Raw genomic sequence first — 19446 nt, forward strand, 5'->3', positions numbered from 1 at the left:
GAAATAAACAAGTACTGTAATTATTTGAATTCGTGTTTTAAATAGTGAAAAATAGTTTAAAATAGTTAAAAGTATTTCATTAATTTCCGACTCAAGTTCATCTTTTAAAATCTCATTGGAGTCAGGCAATTTCTTATTTTGGAAAGAATTTCCAAATTAGATTGGACCCTTATGTAATGGACGTGGGATAGTATTAGATAACCCAACTGATGTTGCAGATGAACTCGATAGTTACTTTGTATCGATATCTACATAAAAAACCCTTGTGTCAATGAGATATTATGGAAGTGAAGTTGAAAAAAAATGTAATTGATGATGTTGAAATTTAAAATGATTATTTAATGAGAACTTTCGCGCCTACAGGCGAATAAGGCTCCTGTGGTTGATGGCGTATACCCTATAATCTTAAAGGAGGCGGAAAGTGTTTGCATTGAACCATTAAGGCTAGTTATGAGAGCATCACTGGACTCAGGAGAAATTCCGTTGGATTGGTGTAAATTGGAACATAAAGGCGGTTCTAGGAGTGTAACGGGAAATTACCGACCGGCCAGTCCAACTTCAATAGTAGGGAAAATCATGGAGGATGATCAAGGGTGGAATTCAGGATCATTTAGACCGGTGTTTCCCAACGTGGATCCCACGCCCCACATGGGAGAAATTTGATTGTTCAGGGGGGCAATTCAAAAATATGATGAGCAAGAAAAATGGCTGCTTAAAATTGATGAAAGATGAGAATCCAGAAATGCGTCTTGTGCATTATTGTTATTCATAGGGAAAACTTGGTAGCTAAAAATATTTCTTAATGAAGTACTAAAATCAGTTAAAGTGTGTCAATGCTATTAAAGCTAATGCCAAATGTGAGCATCTCCTCAAGCTTTTTAGGGAAGAACAAAATGCAGACCATGTGAGGCTTTTATTTCACACTGAAGTAAGGTGGCTCTCGAAAGGGAACTGCTTGAAAAGATTTATGGAACTATTTGATACTATTAATGACTTTTTAAGTGACAAACCTGAAATGAAGCATCTGTTAACGGTCGATGGTAAAGCATTTATGAGTTATTTAGCCGATATCTTTGAAAAACTAAATATATTAAATAAACAACTTCGAGGAACAAATAAAACTCTCGTCGATGCAAAAGCGAAGATATTTGGTTTCATTACATTTATTGAATTATGTCAAAAATATATTTGTAACAAAAATTTTGAACACGTTGGCTGCAAAAATGTGAAGTGACTGATACCGCTGTACTTCTTATTGTCGATCATCTGAAAATTTAAAAGAAAGGTTTTCTGATTTAAAACAAATTGATTTTCCAACCTGGATGATGCAACCAATGTTAGTGGATCTGTCTGATGTATCAATGCAGTACCAAGAAGAACTCTCAGAAATGCAAAATGATGAGTCAGTTAAAACTTTATTCAATATAAAAGGAGCGATGGCATGGCTTTGGGATGAAACAAAAATTAAATACCCAAATTCAACCAACTTTGCAAGAGAGCTATTGTTACATTTTTCCATCTTCATGTTTAGCTTAATGTGGATTTAGTGCCATAAATGATTTGTTACTAAAGAAAAGAAATCGACTGGATATCACAAAACGGGGAGACTTGAGACTGAAGCTGACCAAATTGGAGCCCAATATAAAATCTCTCTCTCTCTGCGGCAAGCATCAAGCACAAGGGTCTCACTAGATTTAGTCCACTCATCTAGAAGTGACTTCACATGGAATGTTGAAATTATTAAACAATTAAATAATAATTACTAAAAATTAAAATATTATAGAAAAATCTTTCATATAAATTATTTTGTACTTGAATTTTAGTTGTCTATTATATGTTGTGAAAATTTACTTTCTGTTTTTTTCTTAATGATTTCTTCCTAAAACCTAAGCCTTGTGTCCTGAACAAGTTGTAATTAGGCTTCATTTAGGAAATAATTCAATTTTTGAATATAAAAAATATGTATATCGGTGTTTCCCAACGTTACATAGGGGGCATCAGAATTTTAGAAAGACTTAGGTGGGACATGGTAAAAAAAAGGTTGGGAAACACCGATTTAGACGGAAATGGAATTCTGTAGGATACACAGCATGGTTTTGTAAACGAAAATCATGTTTAACAAATCTGGTTAGCCATTTTGACAGGTCACTCATAGCTGGATTTAGGGAATCATTTCGACATTGTTTATTTGTATTTCAGCAAAGCATTTGACTCAGTCCCACATGACTGGTTACTTTATCAGTTGGAGCAGGCTGTAATCATAGGGAAAATCCTTAGATGGATAGCACGATGACTTGAGGGCACCAGGCAGAGGGTTGTGATAAATGGTTATTCCTCAGATTGGGTTAATGTAAGAAGTGGGGTTCCCCAAGGATCAGTATTGCGACCACTGTTGTTTTTGATTATCTTAAATGACATCTATGAAGGGATGGAGGACGTGAGGTCTAAACTTGCAGATGATGTAAAGAACAGAGTAGTTAATGATCGCTGCCAAGCAGAGCTTCTTCAGCGTGACCTAGATAGACTTCCGGAATGGTCAGAAAAGCGGTAGCTATGCTTTAATTCAGCAAAATGCAAGGTCTTACACCTGGGGAACAGCAACCCCAAAATAACTTATACACTTGGTGGAGTTTGAACTAAAGTCAGTAGTGGAGGAACGGGACTTGGGAGTTACGATATGGTCAGACATGAAGTTGTCCGAGAATTGTGGACAGGTTGAAATGTTGCATGGTGTCCTATCGATGATTTATCGAACATTTACTAGTAGAGATAACGACGCCATAATCACATAAAGGTGATTTTATAATCTTTATGTGATTAAATTATAAACAATTATTTTTTTTAATTAGTACCGAAAAACCGGTATTTTTTGTATGAATACCGGTATTTCAATACCCGAAAAAAATTACCGGGATCCAGGTATTTTAAGCTCTAAGTGCTGTAGAAATATCATAATTATGATGATGTTCAAGAATCCATATGAAGCCAATTGTCTGTTCGTCGATAGCTCTAATAAGAGGTATGAAGTACACTTCATACTCTTAGTAGATTTACATCTTGTGTTCCATCTTAATCCTCTTAGTAGGATTAAGATGGAACACTCCTTGTTCCATCTTAATCCTAAGAAACCGTAACTTTCGACGACAGAAAACATTATATTTTCAATTTTTTTCTTTAAAAATATCATTTGATCAATGTCAAGAAACTCTGTGTCTCTTGATCGCATCATAGCTGATGATCTATAAGTCTGCCTCAAATCTTCAAATATTTGGAACTTACGCGATGATCGGTGCTTACGACCTGGGCCAGTCCTTAAGAGGTACAATGGATGCAACGCACCAGGCCATAGATTTGAAAAGGTCCGAAATTCACACAACGACTCCTTTTCGTCCTCTCTCCCCAACATTAATTTCTTGCTCCCACTGATCGCTAGACCAATACCATACGCAAAAAGTCTAGGTTCGAATCCCTTTAAGAGGTGGCGATAGTTTGATGGGCACACAGTGTGTGCCCATCAAACCATTTTACACACTGTGACCAAGTTAGTGGGTCTGGGAAAAGGCCTTCCCCTAACCTAATCCTGGATTTTTCTTACCCCCCCCCAAAAGGCAAATCGCGTAATGGATAATGACATACATTTTAAATAAAAAGCAATATAATTCTTCATTGGAGTAGTGTTTTTATTTAGAGTAATGCCTTCACAATATGAGATCGATGCACTAAGTAATAAACCTAGTTCCTCCATTGCTATGTACAAAATGAGACTATGCCCCCCCACTGCGTAGTCTCATTAGGCTCTTATCTTAAATTTCCTTGGGTTCACAAATCTGCAAATAGTTTCGATGATTGCAATCTGAATTAAGCGGGTTACTACAGCTACTTGTTGATAAAATAAAAATTAAATTCAAAAATATTATAAACACGCACGCGAAGAAAATTATATATAATTTCAATTCGGCTTTGTGGCGCTGTTGATGAATTTACTGTGAGCCTTTCCCTGTTTCGCATAGATGCAGAACACCAACTTTTTTTACCAGACAAACAGAGATTTAATCAATCTTAACAATTTTCATAACGAACTCTTTCTTTCACGGTCCACCCATTGAGAAACATTGGTGGTTGGAGAGTTAAAGACCATTTAATTATGAGAATGGAATTGAGACCAATCTTTCATAATGGAGGAATGGACAATCTCCTGAATATTTTATGAAAACCCCAAATTGAATATTTTAGTGAACTACACCTCGGAAAACAAATATTGGATCTCTAAGCTAATTGGTTTATTCTACAACTTCAAGGCTGAAGTTTACAAAAGTGTATATGTAGACCTACATTTCGATTTCCTTGATCAGGTGCGCAGGAAGTTGTTTGAGATATAAGAGCAAGCGGATGTAATCAAGCTGAGAAATGTGTGCCAGAACGTAGACTTAAAATTGAACAGGATGCCTGCTTTGCGATGCCTAAATGTAATGGTATGTAATAGAATTTTTATAAATTCTAACAGTATTTTGATGGGTAGTAAAAATTAATATGTAATCAATAAAATGGAATAAAAGTGTAGCGGCTGTGTTCGCCCTTTGACCCTCAATCCTGTACAGGTACGTTTTTATTTACGATATTGTTTTCTTGTAAATCATCGTAAAGTGAAAAAGCTTCTCAGAAGACATTCTCCCATAGAAAATAATGTAGAGTCTGGGACATGATTCTCAACGTTTTAATAACGCACTTTGTCTGAATTTAAAGAAATTTCTTTTGGCTTACCTTATCTTGTAATAGAAGCGTATTTAGCTAAATGTTTTATCAGAATATTTAACCAATCTTAACAATTTTCACAACGAACTTTTACTTTCACGGTTCACCCATTGAGAAACATTGGTGGTCGACACCCTGTACCCGAAGAGTTGAGGATAACTTACCAACAAATGATATTATATCCGTTAATCATACAGGCTGTTCATTTAATTATGAGAATGGCATTGAGATCAGGTGAATATGGGGTCCGGGGAAGATGGTGGAAATCAGTGTCTCTTAACCATTCTTGTGCGATTTTAGCACGAGGCGCTGCCGCAGTGTTATCTATAAAGTGGCCATCACCTTCGGATAAAAGTCTAACATTTAATGGTTCAGTAGATTCTTTACTTATGTAAACTTTAGAAGGAAGGGGATGAATCAGAATTGGTCCACTTGATATCGATGGTTCAACTCTTGATGATCCAGCTCAGGTAGCTAACAAACTAAATGAATATTTTGTATCTACATTCACATATGAGGAGTTATTCAGGGAGGGGAATGCCAGAGGTGTATTAAACTCTGGCAGTAAGTTAGATAATCTTGTAATAACTGACAGTAAAGTGGAGAAGAAATTGTTGAAGATAAACATAAGAAAGGCACCTGGGGTGGATGGAATCTATCCAGTTACATTAAGGAAGGCAGCAAAGGAAGTAAGCAAACCCTTAGCCATAATTATGAGAGCTTCCTTGGATTCAGGGGATGTACCCATGGACTGGAAATTTGGAATTGTGACCCCAGTCCACAAAGAAGGATCAAAGGGAGACACAGGTAATTACAGACTTGTTAGTTTAACTTCTGTTCCAGGGAAATTAATGGAGGAATTGGTTAAAGAAGCATTGCAGGATCACCTAGACAAGACTTCAGTTATAGCGCGGACACAGCATGGGTTTGTTAAGGGGAAGTCTGGTCTGACCAATTGGACTATGGGTAAAGGAATGGTTGATTGGGAGAACACAGAGTGGTAATCAATGGACACTGCTCTTCATGGACTAATGTTATTAATGGAGTCCCACAGGGTTCAGCGTTGGTTCCATTGTTGTTTTCCGTATTTATTAATGATATTGATGATGACTAATGATCAGGCTTAATGCCCAAGTTTGCAGACGATATGAAGGTCGACATGGTTGTTAATGACACTAATAACAGTAGTGCAACAGGTTCTAGAAAAGTTGAGAAGATGGGCTGAGAGGTGGCAACTGAAATTTAACATTTACAAATGTAAAGTACTGAATATGGGAAGCAGTAACTCCAGAGTAATGTATCAACTGTGTGGTACCACATTGACAGTGGCAGAGAGTGAAAAGGACCTGGAGGTAATTGTGGAGGCAGATATGAAGTTTTCTGAGCAGTGCACACGGTCTGCAAGAATAGCTCATGGTGTCTTGTCAATGATATACAGCAATTTTTCTAGCAGGAATAAGGATGTTGTTGTTATTTGGTTTTCAGGATCATTAGCAACTAAGGCCATATTGCTCCGGGGATATGCGGTGGTCATTCCATGACCTTTCCGCATCCTCCGTATTTGGTGGTCACGGGCTCGAACCCCGGTCTAATCAGGAAGCGTGTACTACGCACTGCTGCTCCTGGCTACAGAGGCGCCTAGGGATAAGGAGGTGATTATCCCGTTGTATAAGGCAATGGTCAGACCACACCTTGAGTTCTGTATACAGGTCTGGAGGCCTCGTTTTAAGAAGGATATAGAGCTGTTGGAACGAGTACAGAGAAAGGTAACGAGATTAGTGAATGGAACAAAGGGTTGCTCTTACGAAGAAAGGCTTAAGTTTTGCAAGTTACCGTGTCTGGAAACTAGGCACCTGCAAGGTGATCTGATTGAGGTGTATAAAACCTTCAATGGTTTGAACATGCTCAATGAATAATCGCCTGAGAAGGCATAAATTGAAATTGAGGAAAGACAGTTGTAGGATAGATGTGCAGAGGTTTGCCTTTAGCTAGCTGGTGGTTGATTACTAAAACAAACTTCTATCTTTCGTAGAAGTTGATAGCTTAAACAGATTCAAGGCAGAACTAGAGAAACATTTAGAGCGAGTGGATGGATGAAATGAGAAGAGGGTGTGTTTTCTTTTCTTTTTTTTTTTTTTTTTGACTGATGCTATATAAGCTTGCTTTCTTGCATCATGTGCCCATGCTAATGCTAAAGATTTGGTAGAAAATTCAGGTATCTAGATAATCTTTCGACCTTCCATCAGCGGACCCAGTTCGTGCCAACAAAACATTTCCCATACCATGATACCACCTCCTGGTGCTTGGGGTGTCCTAATAAGGCAAGCAGGGTCCATCGATTTGTGAGGTTCTCTACTCTTTCTGCCTAACATTAGTGCAAAACAAAGTGAACCGTGATTCTTTTGACCACATGACTTTCTTCCATTGTTCCTCTGTCCAATCACGATGTTCTCGGCACCACTGCAATCTGATTTTTCTGTTTTTTTCTGAAACAAGTGGCTTCCGAATAGCCAAGCGTCTGCCAATAACCAATTTCTTCAATTCCCTGCGCATGGTACAGTTGAAATATGGAAGTTCTTGGTTTGTTTGAATTCAAATGTATTTGCTGGATATCTTATTTTTAAGTACAGTCCTCTTTAAAGGAGGACGACTTCACTTTTGAAGTATTTTTTCCACCGCCTTTGAGATTTGAAAGAACCGCATACGGTCATTAAAAACTTTTGAGACAGATGCTTTTGAGAAACCAGTTATGTAAGGAAAAACTGCAATTTTCAAATAGCACACGTATTAAAGGTCTAGAATCAGTGGCTAATGACTTGCGGCCGAACAGCCCGAGGGTTCCATCACTCCAGAGCAAGCTACAAGGACCAAGAACATTCTAGATAAGACATGATCACACTACATCGATTAAGCAGCAGAATATCAATCTGTGTTTAATTTACACGCGCACACGACGATTCGTATAAATTACGGCCACAGTCATAAAATAGTTCATTTATTGCACGTAACTCAAGGTGACTGGACTACTACTAGACATTCTGGAACTTGCAACTGTGTCAGTTTATCCTTGTATATACTCTCCAACCACCTAGCTACCGGCATTTTACCTACCGGACTTATATACACGAAGTTATTCTTAGGCAAAGGTGTCAAGATCCTTCTCCCTTTTCTATGGCAAAATTCTGATGGTGCCATCTTGTTTCTGCCTTCATATCGAAATGGGTGTAAAGTAAAGAATGTGATCATCTCGAAATTTTCCATCAGGTGATTGAGAATGAGCTCCGTTTTTAAAGATAAACAGTTGCATCATGACCCACGGTATAACTAGTGGGTTGCACAGTTCTCTAAACATGGGGCGAATGAGCTGCTCACTAGATGGAGCTCTTTCGTGCGAATTATAAAAATTCTAAATCGCATGGAAGAAATTCAGTCATACGATCATAAAAGCGCATAAAAAATTACCATTTTTAAGAACCAAGGACTAAAAAAGTGTTGAGTGGTAACTATTCAAACAAACCTTGACACTTTTAGTTAGGGACTTTTATCAGAATTATAGTTATCTTCAGTTTTGTCATTTAGTGTTCTAGAAAAAAATATTGGATTGATAATACAATAGATATCGTGTGTTTGCAATTTTGACCTTCTTATATGGAGAAAAGATCAAAGAAAAAAATTATGATGAAATTATAACACATGTAAAAATAAACAAAATAGTTTGTCTTGTCATTACGTGAGCAGAGGATGGAAGCTCACAATCGAGGATAACAGAGATTCACGTGATGATAACCAGTGATGAGATATCTTCGTACTGCAGTACATAAACCATTTTTTCATTGAACATCGAACAGTCCAAAAAGTGTTCGTTATTGTGACCCAAAATCAAAGACAAGCAAATTGATTAGCCTCTGGAGTTTTTTTGTTGGCTGGGAGTTCATCTGGAACTGCACTTCACGCTTGCTTGACATCAATTGATTCATTCATTTTTACTTTATGATATTGACCTTATGACCTTTTATTATTGGCTATAGATCGCTATAATTTGTGATGACCTTTCGTGAGTCAATTTTAATCACTAAAACTGGTGCACAGTTTCCCGAATGATTCGTGTTTATAGCTGCTGTAACTTTCTGCTATATCTTTATAAATTATCTCGCAGGTTTTGGATTGGATACCACTTCTGCAACTGTAGGACCAAAGACGCTCCATCTATTCGGACTACTCTTCAAACTCACGATCCTTGTCCTGTGTGCAGTGACGTCATTATTCTGAAACATTCCATTTGCGGTTTGGTACAAAGTCATCATTGCAGAAAGAGCCTGGTTTTCAAAAAATTTAACCCCCCTCCCCCCACAACGGCTGTTTGTTTGTTTGTTTGTTTGTTATTTGGTTTTTAGGAGCATTAGCAACTATGGCCATATTGCTCCAGGATATGCGGTGGTCATTCCTTGACCTTTCCGCATCCTCCGTATTTGGTGGTGACGGGCTCGAACCCCGGTCTAATCAAGAAGCGTGTGCTACGCACTGCTGCTCCTTCCCACCTGGCTACGGAGGCGCCTAACCCCCACAACGGCTTACAGGAACCTCAAAGATGGAGAGATTACAGCGAAAATATTACAGACATCAAAATGCCAAGAACAGTTTAAATAGAAGGCGTTTGCCTTTGGGAATAATTTTAGTTGAATACATAAGTGGAGAAGGACTTATGAAGAAGGTAGCATGGAATGGAATGTCCTGTATTGTAGGAGGTTATTTATCAAGACCATCCATGCAAAAATTAGAGGATGAGTAAGATGTTAATAAATAAACTTTATGTTTAGATGAAGCTGCAATATAACAATCTTTCCGCAGAAACTAGAGCATTTCATCCAGTAAATAGATATTCCACTGACGTTTCTCAACTTTACTTTGTTGGCATAAATCTGAGGATTTTCGAGAATGGCTCCAAACCCTGGAGAATAGAGTGCAGGCAGTGCTGTTGAGATGACTAGGAGCATGGCCGGATCTGTAGTTTGTGAACTGTCCGCAGCAAATAGGCTTACGGTAACTGAGGTTTCTAGATATGGGCCCACGCGTTTTACTAGAACATCCAGGAATGGGAGAGATCCATTAACCTCTAACTCTAGAGTGAATTGGATGAACCCAGACAGGGAATTGAGATATTCTGTACCGACGACATCTGTACCGCCCTCAACCTGTGCTTGTCAAGTAGCATCTTTACCTTTGAGGATTCCGTATACCAGCAAGCACATGGCACTGCTATGGGGGCCCTGTTAGTTCAGTAGTAGCCAACATCGCCATGAAAGAATGGGAAGAACAGTTATTCCTGAACCCACCAGTACCTATTACAACATGGTGCAGATACGTTGATGACATATTCACCGTCATCCCACGTGGCTCTGAAACAACAGTGCTAGAATATCTCAATTCCCTATCTCCTAACAAGCAGTGCAATCTATAGCACTGCTACTCACATTGCATGGATCGAGTTTTAATGCAGTTTTCTAATAAACTTATTACTTTGCTATCAAAGGAATATAATCCCACTTATTTTTTAAACCTGTTATATACTTTTCACAATGGCCTTTGTTCGATTTAAAGAATTGCCCTGTTGTAGGGTTTTAGAAGCATTAGCGACTATGGGCATATGGCTCAGTGTATACTATCTGTAAATGGAGTGTTCTGTGGTCGATTTTCTGTTTGCTGGATGAAAAACCCGATTATCCGGGAGAAAACCATTCTACCCTCGTCTGAGACCGACTAACTCAGCCACGTTGTGAAAAAAGGTCCATAAGTTCCTCATGTCATCGATGGGACTCTTAAACTTGGATCTTTTTCATCCGGTGTTGGGAGGACGGCGGTTCTTCCAACCGAGCTGCCCACGAGGGCTGAATTGCCTTGTTACTTTCTTCCTGGTTGAATTCATTGGATATGTCAAATGGCTTTAAGCAACTAATAACGTTTTTATTTCAGTATTACTATATTTCTCGTCTGGACTCAGTTTTTTTTTTGAAAATTTGTAAGAGTTTTAACTAATCCTGGTTGAATTTGAAATCGCCTAGTGGATCAAAATCATCTTTCCATCGTGCTGCCTGTTAAACTGAAAATAGGACACGATAAAGAGATAAAATATGGATGAATGGATAAGCACTGTCGGATTTTAAAATATAAATTTTTACCTTTCAGATTCCTTAAATATAGACTCAAACGAAAGGAGTTCGCTGTGTAATTCAATACATGCAGGAGATAGTAACCTGCTGACCCCACCTCCTCGCAAATTTTCAAGCAGACAGCTCTGGCTACTAATTAGTCTATCAACAGGAAATTTCTTCGTGGCAACTTGTGCATCCCTCCTGGGTCCATTTTTCCCTCATGAGGTGAGATTACACTAAGGTTCTGGTATACATTCAGTTATAAATTCCTTTGTTACAGTTACATGATCTAAAGTTTATCGAAACTTTACAGTTTTATATGGGATTATGTTTTATAGGCTGAGCTCAAAGGTGCGACGCCTACCCAGTATGGATTTGTTTTTGGAATTTTCCACGTATCTATTTTCCTGACATCACCCATATTCGGCAAACTGGTAAGTGTTTGTGTCATTTTAAATCTTAGTTGCATCTAAAGGTACTTATAACTCATGAGCCATCTAAATTTATTGAACTTTTCAATAAAATGACTCATCCCCACACCCGTTTAAATCCTGGTTTTCAAAAATACTTACAGCACTAGATGATGAATTAAAATCAATTATTAATAATATGAATTGGTTGTATCGTTTTTATAAATTACTGCTATATCTATCAGATATCTCACTTGAGTCCCAAGTTCCTTTTGAACTCTGGAATGTTCGTCGTGGGAACATGCTGTGTTCTCTTCGGGTGAGTATGCCAAATTTCTGATGGTCCATATCCCTTTCTCCAACTCAATGTATCTTTTGGAGTTCGTTTCAACTTTCTAAGAAGATCGATTTTATTTCTTTAGGATTCTTGATAAAAGCCCACCAGGATTTCCTTTCATCTGTCTAGCATTCGTTATCAAAACAACGGAAGGAATTGGCGCTGCTGCATATAGGACTTCTGCCTTTGCCATAATAGCCCTGGAGTTCCCTGATAACGTTGCATCACGATTCGTAAGTTGAAACTGTTTTTGTTGCCAAGTACATTAACTATTCGTTTACTATTTATTCTCCAATTGCAGAATATACAGCCAACGTCTCAAATATAGAAATTCTTCCGCAATAGTTAAAAGGAAATTTAAACGGTGACAAACTTGATAATCTTTTCAACATTTTGTAACAATCTCTTAATATATTATTGTTATTTCAGGGAAATCTCGAAACTATGTTCGGATTAGGCCTTATAGTTGGTCCAGCGATAGGTGGCGCCCTCTATGAAGTAAGTGCGACAACGCGAATAGAAAATCAAATGCTTTCTGGACAGTACTGCATATATTTCAAATGCTTTTTTTAATTTCTTAAATATAATTTTTTATTCGTTTTTATATAGGTAAATGGTTTCATTTTACCCTTCATTACCTGTGGAATGGCTCTCTTAGCTTGTGGAGTGGCTACAATCTTCTGTTTGCCCTCTATAGGTAAGTGGTGCTAAATTTTCGTAGTTAACAGTGCCACAAAATACAATTGATTGACTCTCACGCCATTGAAGTGCAGTGGCAACTATCTGAACTACTGATGCGGTCAATCAAGATGGCGGTTAATTGATACTCTAATGTAACTTGTGAGATTTAGGTTTATTTTTTAATTAATTAAAATTTCCTTTTACATTTCTTAATTTTCTGTGTAATGGAATTCAACTCACTCTAGTTTCTTTTGTCATGGCCATTATTCCAGAAGCAGCGCCGCAAAAGCAGAAATCTGTAAATATGCTAAAGTTTTACATCTTGCCTCATGTGGTCATGAACTGTACTATGATAGCGGTATCGTCTATGATACTTGGCTTCAATCTCACCACTTTGGAACCTCATCTACGACAGGTAAATATAAAGAGATAAGTACAAGGGGCGTTCAATAAATTAAAACCCATGAAGAAAGTGAGATAGAGGCAAAATTCTTTTTTTATTATTTTTCAATGTAACTCCAGTGAACTTCTTCCATTTTGGCCATGAGGAAATACCACACAAATAAAATTCTTTGTTCTGTTCATTAAAGAACACAGAAACGGCAGACTTCAGTTCATTATCATCAGCAAAGCAACGTCCACGTACGTTTTTATTGAAGTGCCGAAACAGGAAATAGTTACTGGAGTCCAGATGCTGATTGTACGGTGGATGGATAAGTTCTGTAAAGTCAGTCTGTCAAAGCAGCGGCATGTGGCCTGTGCATTGTCGTGAATCTGCAGTACACCTCTGGAAAGTATTCCACTGCGTTTTTCCTTTATCACATCTCTTAGGTTGTACAGTAGGGATGCATATGACTTCTTAGTGACTGCTTGTGTTCCAAGTAGTTAATTGACAAAATTCCCTCAGCATTCCAAAAAACGATGACCATAATCTTGCCAACTGAAGGTCGTGTCTGAATTTTTTTGGGTGGAGGAGAATGGAAGCACCCTTGCAATCAATGCAATGGAAGCACCCTTATGCTTCCATTGCATTGATTCTTGCTTGGTTTCAGATTCCCAATGATTAACCCATAACAATTCTGGAGATGAAAGTTTCAGGATCCCTTCTATAAAGCTTTAAATTCTCCTCACAATACCATACTCTGAATCGTTTCTGCACAGGGGTCAGAAATCTGGGGACCCACATTGCACTGACCTTAGTCATCCCCAAATGTTCATGGAGGATGGTTATAACTGTTCTCTCAGATATTTCATGTTTCCTAAAGTTTTCGGACACCTTTTAAACGTCTATCATTCAGCATAAGGATTTCTACAGCTTGGCACATCTCTGGAGTGGTCACTGTTGGATGTGGATCATCTTTGATGGACTGTCTACCCCACTTGAATTGTTTCCACTAGAATTTCACCCAGTACTCTGAAGGTGCACTGTTGCCATACACATCCACTATCCTTTCACGAATGGCCTTTGGTGAAAAACTTGATGACTGAACGATGCACCAATCTCAGCAAATCCATAATTTGATACACGTGTCTTCCTTCTTTCTGTTACAGCAGCACAACCTAAAATCATGGTGGGACCAAAATTAGTATGGTTCAAGTTGAGATATGTAGGGACATGCTGTATCATTGAAATATATCTATGGAAAGTACCTTAGGTAGATAATTTATTGAACACCCCCTCGCATTCTACATTCGATAATTCGATCTACTGGGTAATGATAATTGAATATTTACCATTACCCAGTCTCGATAATAAATCTGACTAGATTCTTCCAAATCACGGGCTTTGACTAATGACATATCATTTATATCAAGCCAAAGTTTTAATAATATCTTCAATATTTTCTTTCTATTTTGCAGTTCAATTTAAGTGCCTCAACTGTAGGGTTGCTATTCGTCATATCGGGTCTTATGTATGCACTGTCAATGCCAATCTGGGCCAAACTTTGCAGCCAGAATGTAAGTGATAAATTAATATGAATCATTTTTATTTCAAAGGTTTATGTGTACACTAATTTTATATTTAACCAGTGCAGGGATATAAATGGTAGTTTCCATGCACTTTTATAAATCGCGGGTTGTGGTATTGGGCACAGATACTCAAAAAAGAAAAATATATTGGAATTTTGAAATTTTGTCTCGATGATAGTAGAATACTAAATTCCAAATAATGGTGGTATTGTGGGTGCAAAGATTACTCTTTCGCCTGTTTTTTCTTGTTTTCTAGCTACCTCAGAAATTATGGAGTGTTATTGGTAGTTTCATGATTTTTGTGGCTTATCTTCTAATTGGACCAGTACCCTTCATGCCCTTTAAACCGTAAGTATTGTTTATAATACCAATAGAACAAACCTCAATAGTTTATTTACTTCTCACTTATGAGAACGATAAAACCCATTCCTTTGAAGTCACTTTAACTTGAGCCTTGACCTTGTATTCTTTGATAAATATTAGTTGGATTTCGTGTGGAGATGTATATGTTGTAATACTGCCAAGTGAGATCCTATTTTCAAATATTAAATGGATGCATTTCTTTGTAGATTGTTATGGGTGGTGATGATTGCTCAGACTTTATTTGGATTTGGTTTGGCCGGAGTAAGAGTTTCCAGTTTCACAAGTTGTCTTACTGATTCCAGGTAAGATATTTTGTAGTATATCTTTGTTTGAATTGCAGTATCATGGAATTTATTATTCTTGTTGAGTTCTAAAGACGAAACTAATTTGAACTGCAGTTTAAGTTAATGATTAATGTTTAATTTCCTTTTTGTTTAGAGCCAGAGGAATGCCGAATGATATGACTACGCATGGCCTGGTATCTGGAGCAGTAACTGGATCCATTTCCATAGGGTGAGAAACAAAACCATAACTAGTATTCCATCCGGAGGCTTTCATTGGATTTATTTTTTATTTATAAGCTTAAGTAGAATTTTTCAACTCAAAAATCTATATTTAAAATTAAAACTGCAAGTTTGGATAATCTTTCTGTCAAGAGTTTTTAACACAGGCCAAGAAACCCTCGAAAGGATCTCAATTTAATTTTATAAATACACTGCTCGACAAAATTAACAGAACACGTAGAAAACGTGGTGTATTATTTTTTTTACAGGAAACCCTCAAAAGAACCCCTATTTAATATTATAAATATGTTTTTGTTCTCGAAAACGTTATTTATTAAATTTAAAATATCATAATTTCTGTAACATTTATGATTTAGGGCTCTTTATTGTTTTATATTTTATAGGAATCCTTTCACTAAGGCTAAATATTTATAAATTTAGGTTTTTCTTCGGGCCAACTGTAGGAGGCTATTTGATGGACAAAACGGGTTATGCAATGTCCACTCTCATATTCTGTGGTGTTGAATTAATAACGGTAAGTACTCCCGGTTCATAGTAATATTTTACACTTAATGAAACTTTAATGTAGGAAAGTTTCTTAGCTATTTCCACTTCGTATTTCATTAAAATGTCAAATCTGGAACAAAATTCACAGAAAGAAAACGAATCTGTGAATAATTTGGGTCAACTCATCAGGGTTTAATTTCATTGGGAAAAAAAGGAGAATCACAAAAGGTGATTTAAAGTGAAATAAGAATAGGAACGATAAAATTATCTTATTTTTTGTAGCATGAATAGATTCTTTTTCTTGGAAAAGAAACCCAAAATTTCCTCACATCTTATAGTAGAAACTCCTTCGCAAAACGCATGTGCATTAAGATAAGTAAATTAGTGTTGCATATCCATATAATGTACACTGTCTTCCCAAAAGTCTAGGACACGTAGTTCTTAACAAAGTATCTATTTATTCAGTGGAATCAATAACTTTTCAACACCCGGAAGATTTTCTACTAATGTTTGGTATAAAACTTGTGGTAAGGCGCTGTATATATTCACAGTTTTATAACTTGCATCGCATTGACTGAACTGGCACATCAATTCTGTATATTTTTATTAATTCAGTTAAACAAACTGTCAAGATTTTCATGCTGATAGCTGATATTTCATTAGGCAGTCTTGCTGAGATGGACCACTTAAATTAATCAACACTTCAAATGTTAATAATCAGTGATAAACAACCGTATAATGATAACGTTTTCCAGATGACGTCACACCGATTGCAAGTTTATAACTTAGCTCTATAGCCCCAAAATAGGAAAGAAGATATCTAGAAATCCAGGATTTTAATGTTCCTAATCTGGATACACAAATTGCTAAAAGAGGAGTTAAAGGTAACCTTCATTTGCTGTTGTAGCCATAGAAAAGAACCCCGGGTTAGAAACGACTGAATTTTTACTGTTCTCTTCACAAAAGAATTATAATTTTCAGAGTACGCGTTTTCAAGTAATATAAGCATTTCACTTTCATCCATTGATTAACCGTGATAAAACTAATATCAATAACAGATAAATCAAAGATACTTCCTTGATTTCAATATCATATATATACACTCTTGATGTATCAAGAGTTTCTGATCAGCAGTAATATGAAACTAGATAAATAACCCGGCGTAGAATTACAGATATCTTCACTAACCTCCATTTGGAGGTCGAATGCAAGATCAGCAGAAAAACTGTAACTTGATGCACAAATAATATGCAAATTCCAACTTAACACTCTGCTGTTTCACCATACCTCTTAATTAAAACTGTCCCTATTACAGCGACCTTTTAATCAGTTACTGGTCCCAAGTCAATAATGCGGATCACTCCTTGTTAAGATATACACTCGGTGAGCACTTTATTAGGTTCACGTACCTAATAACGAGTAGATTCCCTTTTAGCCCTCAGAACAGTCTGGATTTGTGGTACAATTAACTCAATGACTCCATACTACGGATTCACTTAAATCTTTCGTGTTGTGAAGTGGGCTGACTTTTTAGATCCATCACCTGGCGTGCATTCTAAAAAAAAAACTTGATATTTACCGGCTAACGCAGCCACTGAGTGAAAATGGCCCATACAAGTTCCTTCGCGTTGTTGACGGTATTGGAACCTTGGCCTTTTCCACCCGATGATTATAACCACTGTGCTACTCGCGCAGGCTAGTGTACATTATAGATATTTACAACCCAAAAATAAGTGTTAAAGCATGTTTGGCTATTTCTGTGTGCCGTGGCAACTAGGTTCACTATCGCACGGATTTGGGATTGAAGTAGGATAACGAGCTTACTTTCATTATTGTGCTGCCTTAACAACTTATAGATGCGAAGAATGTTTTATGTTTTTTTTTCAGTTCGTTCCTTAGTTAGCTGGTCTCAGGTGGAGCTATAGCAAGGCCCACCCCGGAAATCGAGTTTTTCGTCCAGCCTGGTGAGGTTGTTCCCTGGGCACAGCCGAACTTCAAGATGGCCAGGCTTGCGGGGCTCTGGGCAATCCGGGTTAGTCAGTCTTGGGCCTCGAGGGTTCATCTTGGAATACGCCCGAAGGAATTTGACACCCATACCGCTCTATGCTTCGGTACTCTGGTCAGGGGGCCTAACCTACTGAAAGAAAGAGATTTCTTGGGGTTCAATATTGGCTCCTGAAATGGCTAAACAGGGAGATGGGCTACCTTTTTACCATCTCTAGGAGCCTGCTTTATGCAAACCTTGGCATAAAACCCTGGGAAACCACCAAACAGAGGAATCTGCACACCTTGGCACAACTTCTCTACTGTCAAATGAGTTGGCCTGACATCTGCTAAGTTTCTACAAACCCTCGGATCTCAGAACGAAGCCGATGCAATTCATCACCTTGTCTTCGATCTTCCCTGCAAAACTTGCAATACCTTAGATCACTGTTTCCTGGGAATTTATGCCTCATCTTTCTGCAGCTCAAAGCGTCACAGACAGGACACCCTGGAAGAAGTCTATAAACATGAACAATTAACCATTATGTGGAAGGATTTCCCAGCCAAGGCTTCCCTGTTTTGATTTCTTGTAATTCCAATCAATGTAATCAACTGGAATTTGCATAATGTACACCCCTCTAGCCGAACCAGGCTGTTCCCTGGGCACAGCCGAACTTATCGCCATTCTTAACACACCTGGTGAAAAAGGCCCGTACTACCTAATGACTCATTCCAGATGGTGGCCCATTGTCTTAACTCGTTGATTTGATCCTAGGTATTTGAATCCAGATGATGGATTATTGTGCTGCCTTAACAACTGATAGATGCGAAGAATGTTTTATGTTTTTTTTTCAGTTCGTTCCTTAGTTAGCTGGTCTCAGGTGGAGCTATAGCAAGGCCCACCCCGGAAATCGAGTTTTTCGTCCAGCCTGGTGAGGTTTTTCCCGGAAAACCCTAACTTGACATTTTTATTTATCTCTTTCTATGGGTTCTGTAATGCGAAACCAATTAGACTAAAGTTTTTTACGCCTCATGTTAATATGCCTAATCTCAGAGCAATATTTTCAGTTCATAAACTTCTGTATTCTCAAAGTTTGGCTCTAATACTACAAATATTCTGTTTCAGATAATCATTTGTGTCATTTATATCACGGTGGAGCATTACCAGTACAAGAAGTCCGGTAAGTACAGCCCTAACGAGCACACCAATCTCCTCTCCTCACGTCAGATTATCTCAAGCTCATCGACAGAACCCCAGAAACAGCTGCAGGGCATCCCATGATGGAGAGTCCTCTTTATGATGTAGCGTGAGATTTGGAACTGCTTATCAAGCACAAAAACATCGTGCATCTTGTAAACATCTTCAAAACTACATTCCTTTTCTTGGTAACAAATCTACTTCGATTTCAGAATTCTTCGAATTCAGCAAGAAAAGTGATTTCCAGGTCCATCCATGAAATGATACGAAGATATAAAAATCCACGGAGTAACTTATTTTCAAAGGATCTTTGCAGAAAAGTTCCTGATCTTGACTTTTCTTATTTGGTAGATCAACTCCTATTTTGTATGTTAGCGAGATATTTTTTTACATTCGGAATTTTCCGTGTTTTTATTTTATTTATTACGATTGTATTGAAGTTTGTTAATAAATAATTTAATGCTTTTGAAGGCAGTCTTTAGAACTCAACTAGAATATTATGCGTTTACGAATTTGAAAATAATCCAATTATATTTTAAGTACAGTAGACTTTCAATTCAACAGATTTGGGAATAAATGGGCAGCGTCTGTA

At 37.6% G+C, this 19446-nt stretch overlaps 1 protein-coding gene across 1 annotated transcript; it reads left to right on the forward strand.

The window, feature by feature from the left end:
- Positions 1 to 4408: 4408 nt before the first annotated feature.
- LOC150077766 (MFS-type transporter SLC18B1-like) lies at positions 4409 to 19133 on the forward strand. The gene is made up of 14 exons (XM_090384911.1): positions 4409 to 4472; positions 10936 to 11126; positions 11240 to 11335; positions 11557 to 11630; positions 11734 to 11881; positions 12078 to 12146; positions 12258 to 12345; positions 12602 to 12744; positions 14190 to 14288; positions 14557 to 14648; positions 14870 to 14965; positions 15102 to 15176; positions 15608 to 15701; positions 18783 to 19133. Exons 1-14 carry the CDS (start codon positions 4457 to 4459, stop codon positions 18936 to 18938), a joined length of 1437 nt encoding a protein of 478 aa, XP_090241037.1. The 5' UTR covers positions 4409 to 4456; the 3' UTR covers positions 18939 to 19133.
- Positions 19134 to 19446: the final 313 nt, after the last annotated feature.

This window comes from Mastigoproctus giganteus, chromosome 11 (assembly GCF_048544385.1).
Source record: "Mastigoproctus giganteus isolate SK-2022 chromosome 11, ASM4854438v1, whole genome shotgun sequence".
In the NCBI taxonomy this organism is placed as follows: domain Eukaryota; kingdom Metazoa; phylum Arthropoda; class Arachnida; order Uropygi; family Thelyphonidae; genus Mastigoproctus; species Mastigoproctus giganteus.

What these genes read in the sequence shown, in the direction of transcription:
- LOC150077766 (XM_090384911.1), top strand. An exon ending in AGTTGTCTTACTGATTCCAG is followed by an intron (nt 14,966 to 15,101) that starts GTAAGATATTTT and finishes CTTTTTGTTTAG; the next exon opens with AGCCAGAGGAATGCCGAATG. An exon ending in ACTGGATCCATTTCCATAGG is followed by an intron (nt 15,177 to 15,607) that starts GTGAGAAACAAA and finishes TTATAAATTTAG; the next exon opens with GTTTTTCTTCGGGCCAACTG.